Raw genomic sequence first — 8,093 nt, 5'->3', positions numbered from 1 at the left:
GCAGCTGCCTGGAGCTGCCCGCAAGGAATCCATTCATTCTCGTCTCCATCCCTGAGCTAATGGGATGAGCCCTTCTCACTGTTCCCAAAGCCTCCCTGTCCTTCCAGGACCACCTGAGTGACCCTGGAGATCCAGGCTGTGGTCCTGAACACTGTGACCTTGACCGCTGCCCCCTCAGAGGCCCAGACCCCCCACTGGGATTTGCTGTGGTGATTCCTGTGGGTCCTCCCCACTCTGCCCTCTCCCTCCCAGGAGGGCTTTTCCCCTCAGCACCTCTGTCTGCTCCCCACTGCTCGTCTGGTCTCAGCTGAGCCTTCCCTGGGCCAGGGGCCGGGTTGGAGAGGATCAGGGCGGCCCCGGGGGATGGAAGGAGAGGGTGGGAGGGCGTTTGGGGCATGGGGGCTCCTTTATTTCACCCCAGTCACAGACACACAGACCAAAGGCAGTGCTCAGCCTTCTATTTGACATTCTGCCTCACCGAGACAAACACCCACCCTACATGCATCTTCTGGAGCGCACTCCCGGCGGGGTGGCGCGTGCTCTGGTGGCTGGGCAGGGTGCAGGGGACAGGACTGGCATCCTGTCCTCTGAGAGGGGGCCGGGGTGAGGTTCGCGTGCTTGTGGCAGTGGCTGGGGAAGGGTTTTCATGCCCTGCACAGGGTTGCACGTGCAGTGGTGTCGCAGACCAGGACGCAGGGCCCTGCCCGTGGGGAGCAGCCTGGGGGTGGGCGGGCAACAGCTGGGGCCTGGGCCCTCTTGAGGGGCCTTCCCCTGGTGCTTCCAGGTCCAGCTTCTGGCCCAGTTCCCAAGAAGATGGGGTTTCCTTGGAGGGTCACGGGGGGAACCCCCGCCTCACGTTGGCTCCGCCCCCTGCCTGGCACTGCACTCTCTCAACCTGTTCCCTCCACTAGGAGCTGGGACCCTAGCCCCTCAGAGAGAGGATCCTCTAGAGAGGGGCCTGTGGGCTCGCGGGTTTGTGGGCAGAGCCGGGGCAGACAGTGGCTGAGGGAGCAGGTGACTGGGACGCGGGCCTGGGCATGGGGGGCTGGCCTGGCCTAGTCGTCTTTGTCCTTGGCGCCATGTTTGAGGATGCGGGTGAACTCCACGTAGTTGAAGTTGCCTTTCTTATCAATGGGCGCCTCGCGGTACATCTCATCCACTTCCTCGTCTGTGAAGCGGTCGCCCATGGTGGTGAGCAGCTCCCGGAGGTGGTCCTCGTGGATGAAACCTGGGGGGGGTGTGTGGGGGGGGCAGGGCCAGGGCCATGAGACAGGGACTCGGGCCATGACACACCTAACACCCTCTACCCCCGGGGCCCCCACCAGCCCTTTCAGACCCCAGAGAGGCCAGGAAAAGCCACAGCCCTGGTCTATGTTCAGTTCAAGGTCGCCAGGGCCCATAGGGAAGAGTTCCGCCGTGGGACTGTCGGCGAGGTGTTTCTGCAGCGGACCTGGGGCTGGGGGGCGGTGCTGGCTATGTCCTGCTTTAAGAGCCTGAGCCCCAGAGTTCCACTGCCTGAGTTTGAATGCTGATCTCCCCCTTCTTTCTAGCTGTGTGACCTTGGGCAAGTTACTTAACCTCTCTTTGCCTGTTTGATCTGGAAAATGGGGATGAGAATATGCCAGGCTGGTAGGGGACTGTGATGGCAGGAAAATGCTCGAATACACTTAGGCCAGGGGTGTGCCTGTGGCCCCTGAGAAACTGCTGAAGCAGCTACTACCAGCATCGCTCTGGCCTGTCCCTGGGAGACACCGGCTGTGACATAGAAGCCCTTTGGAAGATTCGAGGATGGGGGCTGGTTTCTGTACCTCGTTGGCCAGAGGGCCTGAAATGGTTTGGTGTCCGGAAGGGTAGAAAGCAGAGGCCTGGTGTGTTGGGCCAACAGGTGAACTAGGAAATGGGAAAGCTTGGTGGATGTGGGCTGTTTTAGTCTCGCATTTGGGGGAGAAAACAAGAAAGTAGCATAGCTTTTATGGTTCTGGCAACAGAAACGGGTGGTTTCTGTTCTGGCCTTTGGGGGCAAGCGTGGCCGGGTCCCCCCGGCGTACGTGGGGGTGCCCTGGGGGAGGTGTGCAGGCCCAGCCCTGTCCAGGCCTCCATCCAGAGGCTGCCGACCTGAGGCCTCCTCGTCGAAGCAGGCGAAGGCGTTGCGGATCACGTCCTCGGGGTCCGTGCCATTCAGCTTCTCCCCAAACATGGTGAGGAACATCGTGAAGTTGATGGGCCCCGGGGCCTCGCTCATCATGCCCTCCAGGTACTCGTCCGTGGGGTTCTTCCCTGTGATGGGAGGGCCATTTGTGCCTGCTGTCCCCTCCCGTCCCCTCCCTCCTCCCTGTCCCCTCCCTTCATGGCCCCACAGACAGGTGACAGTACGTTTTGTAAACTGTAAAGCATGTCTCTGGGACGGCCAGCTCTCTGACTGCTCCCTCCCCGCTCTCCTGGCAGGTGGCCTTGACCACTTTCCTCCTCAGGTCTGGGGTCTGGATGTCCGCCACGGGTAATGCTCACTGAAGTATAAGGGCCCCCATCTGCTGACCGCTCACGGCGTCCCGTGCTCCATGTGCCTTATTGCTTTAACTTTCACCACCTGTGAGGTCAGCCGTCTTATCCCCCTTCACAGGTGTGGGACTTGAGGCCCAGAGGTTAGGACTTGTCCTTAGTCACACAGCGAGTAAGGAGTAGAGCCCGCATTTGAAGCCAGGCAGCCAGACCCCAGGTCCCAGGCAGAGTTTTGAAAGTAGTTAAACCAGTGAGCTTTGGTGCCACACAGGTTAGGGTTTGAATCCCAGCTCTATGCCTGTTTCCCCTGCCTCTGAGGAGAACTGTGAAGGTGAAGAAGGCAATGGCTGTAAAATGGGCAGAACAATGATTGGCATTGGCCCTGTGGATTTGAATCAACTGCTGGTTCAAATCCCAGCTCTACCACTTAGTAGCTGTGTGACCGTGGGCAGATTACTTAACTTCTCTGAGCCTCTGTTTCCTCATTTATAAAGTGGGAATAATAATCACACCTACCTAATAGGATTGCTTTGAGATTTAAGATAATACCTGCAGAGCTGCTTCTTGTTATTATTTTATTATTTGCTGCTCTTGTTTTTTTTTTTTTTTTGCTGTACGCGGGCCTCTCACTGTTGTGGCCTCTCCTGTTGCGGAGCACAGGCTCCGGACGCGCAGGCCCAGCGGCCATGGCTCACGGGCCCAGCCGCTCTGCGGCACATGGGATCTTCCCGGACGGGGGCACGAACCTGTGTCCCCTGCATCGGCAGGTGGACTCTCAACCACTGCCCCACCGGGGAAGCCCTGCTCTTGTTTTTTAACCTGAGGAGGATGTTCCTTTTTTTTTGTTTTTGGGCATGCCGGTGCGGCATGCAGGATCTGAGTTCCCCGACCAGGGATCCAACCCATGCCCCCTGCAGTGGAATTGTGGGGTCCTAACCACTGGACTGCCAGGGAATTCCCAGAGGATGATGTTCTTAACCGGAGGCCATGATTGATCTGTGGACTCACTGACACGAGCTGCAAACAGGAGTGAGGATTTTTCTGGGTAGATGCCCAGGCCTGTCATCAAGTCTCTGGGGTTGAGGGCCCCGGGTGCAGGCGCTGCCTCATAAATGGAAAGGAGTCTTCGTGTCCCTGTCTCCTCTGAGCCTCACACACTCTGCTCTGTCCCCATGGGATGGCTGAGGCCTGAAGAGCTGTGACATCGGGACTCACAGCTCCTCCCCTCGCCGGGCCTCAGTCCTCCTTCCTTCTGGTGACCTCCTCAGGGAGGGAGCCTTCAGGTGAGTCTGACCTGAAGCTGGAAGGGGTGTGGTGCCGAGCGTGGGGGCAGTGTGTGACATCAGCCCTCCTGCTCCCTCTACATTGCTTGCTCCTCCCACCAGACACCCTGGGGGTACACACAAGGGCCACGGTCACCATTGCACAGGAGGGGAAACAGGCACAGAGCGGGAGTGCCCAGCTGTGAGGGCCAATGCCAGGGACTGACTCAGGCCTATCTGGCCATAGGCTGCCACCTCTACTGCCAGAGACCACCCCCTCCCCCAGCCAGTGTCTGGCCTAGATGCTCTCACCTGGATGAAGGGGGCACCAGGAACTTGGGTTGAGGGTGGTTGTCTGTGGCTAGCACATGGGGAGGGATGTGGAAGCAGAGCCACAGGCTGGGGGCTGGTGTCTGGAGGCCTGGCCTCTGGGCCTCAGTTTCCCCATCTGAGCAATGGTGAGATGCACTAGATTCCTGAGCCCTTTCAGCTCTGATTCTGATTCTGGGGAAATCACTGGAGTCAGCCTCTCGGAGCCTGACACAGGTGACCTCTGAAGGAGGGGGGCAGACACCCTGGCCTCCCTTCTAAGGCCTCAGTTTCCCCCTTGTACAATGGAAAGTCCATGCAGTTCAAACTTTCTTGTAGTTGCTGATCCCTTTCTTTAAAGCAAATGGTACCGGGCAGCCCAATCCACAAATCTGCCTGAGGCAGTCCTGCCCTGGAGTGGGCCTGTTTGGGTTCAAGTCCAGTGGCAAACTGCTCTGTGCCTCAGTTTCCCTACCTGCTAAATGGAGAAAGTGATGGCAGCTACTCTCCAGGGTGGGTGCCTCATGTCAGTGCACAGGAAGTGTTCCGTAAGGGATGAGCAGCCCCACTGCCTGCTCCAGCTGCAGCCCTTGCTGGGCCCACTTGGACTCCCACACCCCGCCCCTGCTCACCCAGCGAGGCCAGCATGTCATGCAAGTCCTCCTTGTCAATGAAGCCATCTCGGTTCTGGTCAATCATGTTGAAGGCCTCCTTAAACTCCTGGATCTGGGACTGGTCAAACATTGCGAAGACGTTGGATGTGGCCCGCTGTGGCCGCTTCTTGGTGGTCTTGGCCTTGGCCCGTTTACTGGACATCTTGGCTGCGGGCGTGTGGGGCTTTCCTGTAGGCAGTGGGTGTAAGTGGGAGAGCCTCCTGTGACCCCAGGCCAGAGAATCTTCTGGCCTGCCCCTGCTTGGCTGTCAGCGCCTGGGCCGGTCTCCTGCTCCCATAGGCCTGGGGCTTCTGCCACCCAGCTCATCACAGAAGCATACAGTGTTGGCCCTGTGTGATCTGAAACAACTTCCTGTACCTCTCTGAGTGAGTATACTCATCTGGGAATGGGATAGGAGTGCCCAGCCGAAGGGATTAATTGACTTAGTGCCCAAGAAGCCCCTGGCATGGTGCCCGGCACAGAGGAAGCTATTTTTGCTGTGACTGTTTGGGTAAGACACTTAGGATTGGGTTCGGTGCCAACCATTTCCATGCTTTATCTCCTTTAAGCCTCAATAGCATTTACACTGTCCATCTCTCTCCGGCTTACAAGGTGGGTTGCCTTGTAAGAGGCTCTGAGGCTCCCTGCCCCCACCAGCAGGAAGGAGCTGGGTCAGCGGCACGCATTCCTGACATTCCTCATCCTCTCCTCCTCCCCATCCCTCTGCCCTCCCTCCTCTGGAGGTTCTGGAAGGCCAGTGCTCTGGGCAGTCTCCCTTCCCCCCACCTGTCCACACTTGACCAGCCCCTTAGGGTGGGAGATAGACCTGATTTGGGCCCTACCCCTTGTTCTCACTCCTCAGTGCTTATAGGAGCATAGAGCTCCCCCCGTCTCAGAAGCCCAGCTTCCTGTCACCCTTGTTTAGACCTGGCCTCCGAGCCTGTCTCACCCATTGCATACAGACCCAGACACTTCACCTTGAAACCCTTGAGGGCCCGCCATCTCCTCCCCTCCCCCAGCAAGTCTTGGCCCCTCAGCCTGGCATCAAAGGCCCTGTGTGAACCCCTCCTGCCCTGCTCTCTGACTGGCCATGGCATCCCTCATGGCGTCCCTCCTGCCATCTATGTCTGCTCCCCAGATCCCCCCCACCCCGACTTTCCTTCTTGGTCCTTCCCCCTGGAATGCCCTTCCTTCTCCAGCCCAGTTCTTCAGGCAGCCCTTGGGGAGCAGTTCCCCCACGCTGGCTTTGACAGTAAGCACTTAAAGGTCTTTCTCCCTCACAATCAATCAGGGCTGGTGTAAGTCCCCCGATTTAAACCTAAGCCCATCGTGGTGCTCATAGATGCTTGTTTAATGAATGACTGTGAAGGGCAACTGCAGCCAGCCTGCTGGCCCCACTGTACAGATGGGGAAACTGAGGCCCAGCAAGGGGCTCTTTCCCTGAACCCTTGTCATGGCTAGTGGGGACTGTGCCCCTGAAGACCTAGGGCCATGTGCCCTCAGCTGGGGCAGTTGTGGGCCTGGCCGAGGCCCCAGGACTGCTGCCCTCTTTCCTCTGCCCTGAGTCCCTTTGTTGAGGATCTGCAGGAAGCCTTAAGTGCTCCTCGATCTGTCGCCAGGCCTGTATCTCATGACCTTGTTCAAGCCATTTGCCGTCTTTGGCCTTTGAGATCTTAAGCCCTGAGCTGGGGTGCTGGCCAGCCCCAGTCCTTCCCCAGAGCCACAGCTGCCTATAGTTATAGACTGTCCCACTGGGTCCCACTGGACTGACACACCTGGCCCTCAGGGTTTCTCCTGTGGTTGAGGGTGGGTAGACAAAAGCCTTTCCCACCCTTGACCTGGGTGGGAGTGGGATGGTGCTGTCGGCAGGGAGTGCCACCGTGTCCTGTGGTTAGTGCTTCGAGGGGCCCACTCCTTCACTGAGCCAGGTGTTCTCTGGGAACTTTGACTCATGGCACCCACAGAAGGCAGCTGAGAAGAAGTCCACTGTGCCCAGCAGAGGCTGGGATGGTTATCATCACTGTCACCACCACCCCCCCGCCCCCGTAAAGTTCTAGGGCAGACGTGGCAGGATGAGAGAGAAAGCCGCGACCAAAGGCGGGAGTGGCCAAGAGCTCACCCACTGCTCTGATACTAGGGGGGCTCCCCTGCCTCCCTGGCCACCCCATCCCCGTCCTCTTGTGCTGAGGGGCTGTGACAGGGCTTGGAGCACTGAACTGTACAGTTTGTCCATCCCAGCAGCCTTGGGAAGCAGGGTGGGGAGAGTGGGGCGCCCCTCACCGTGCAGTTAAAAGAACGGAGGCCCGTGAAGTGGTGTGTCCATGAGAGGGGTAGAGTCCAACTGGAAGCCAGGACCCCTGGGCTAGGGGTGGGTCTGGGGGTGGCAAATGGCCTTTCATGGTGGGTGGATGGCTACTGAGGGGCTGAGGACTCTTTGTGACCAGAGGCAGTTTCCAGTCTTGGTTGAGGGACTGGGTCAGAGACAGGCTGGCCTCTTAGCCCTGGAGCCGTCCCCTCATCCTTCTGGGGAGTCTAGCCACCGGCGATCCCATATAGCGGGCACTTGGCCTGCTGCAACTAGGTGCCACCTCCCCCTTTCTGGTGCCTGAAATCCCACCGTAACAGCAAAGACAAGGCCTGTGTCCCCCATTACCTCATGGTCCCTATGGCTGGAAGTGCCAGATGCCTTGCTGGTAAAGTCACCTCATCTGAGGCAGTTATCTGACCCTTTCCTGAGAGCAGCCAGAGCAGCTGGAGGGCTGGGGAGGCGCGGGGACCAGGTCCTGAAGTCCAGGTCCTTGTCCAGCCGGGGGGGCGGGGTGAGCCCGCAGAGGGCCCCTGGCGCAACTTCCCCACCCAGCAGGCCCAGGTGGGCAGAGGGCTGAGAGAGAGAGAGAGAGAGAGAGTGTGTGTGTGTGTGTGTGGACGGGGGTTACTCCGGTCTCCATCCTTCTCTCCTGCCCCAGGAGATGGAGATGGGGGATGGGACACGGACGCTCTGGAGGACACATATGGGTCCCTTAGGGCAGGGAACACCAGCAGCCACACGTCCTACCGTCCTCCCGGGCATCCCGAGTCCTGGGCTTGGCACCTCTAACTGCACAGCAAAGAGTCAGGGCCCGGACAGTCTTCCCTGGCCATAGGCCTACTGGTTCCCGGAGCCGGGAACAGTCTCCCTGCTGCCCAGACCCAGCCAGAATCCCCGTCAGACCGAGCAACCTCGCAGCCCCAGCCAGGCCCACGAGCTGTCCCTGCCCAGAGGCCCTCCGACACCTCCCTGCGTCCCCAAGTTCGGGCCGCGGCCGTCACACCGCCCACACTAGACCACCCGGGTCGCCGGGCTCCCACCTGGTGCGGAGAAGGCGCTGGC

At 59.3% G+C, this 8,093-nt stretch overlaps 1 protein-coding gene across 1 annotated transcript; it reads right to left on the bottom strand.

The window, feature by feature from the left end:
* Window positions 1-441: 441 nt before the first annotated feature.
* Window positions 442-8,087, bottom strand: MYL9 (myosin light chain 9). The gene is made up of 4 exons (XM_024743271.1): window positions 8,072-8,087; window positions 4,703-4,912; window positions 2,116-2,277; window positions 442-1,228 (listed from the first exon to the last, which is right to left on the bottom strand). Exons 2-4 carry the CDS (start codon window positions 4,884-4,886, stop codon window positions 1,056-1,058), a joined length of 519 nt encoding a protein of 172 aa, XP_024599039.1. The 5' UTR covers window positions 4,887-4,912; window positions 8,072-8,087; the 3' UTR covers window positions 442-1,055.
* Between the last annotated feature and the right edge of the window lie 6 nt (window positions 8,088-8,093).

This window comes from Neophocaena asiaeorientalis, unplaced genomic scaffold (assembly GCF_003031525.2).
Source record: "Neophocaena asiaeorientalis asiaeorientalis breed wild unplaced genomic scaffold, Neophocaena_asiaeorientalis_V1.1 scaffold82, whole genome shotgun sequence".
NCBI classification, from domain to species: Eukaryota; Metazoa; Chordata; class Mammalia; order Artiodactyla; family Phocoenidae; genus Neophocaena; species Neophocaena asiaeorientalis.
This window is presented reverse-complemented; position numbering and strand designations above follow the sequence as displayed.

What these genes read in the sequence shown, in the direction of transcription:
- MYL9 (XM_024743271.1), bottom strand. Translation starts at nt 4,886, where the DNA reads ATGTCCAGTAAACGGGCCAAGGCCAAGACCACCAAGAAGCGGCCACAG. An exon ending in TGACATGCTGGCCTCGCTGG is followed by an intron (nt 2,278 to 4,702) that starts GTGAGCAGGGGC and finishes CTCCCATCACAG; the next exon opens with GGAAGAACCCCACGGACGAG. An exon ending in CTTCGACGAGGAGGCCTCAG is followed by an intron (nt 1,229 to 2,115) that starts GTCGGCAGCCTC and finishes CACCCCCCCCAG; the next exon opens with GTTTCATCCACGAGGACCAC.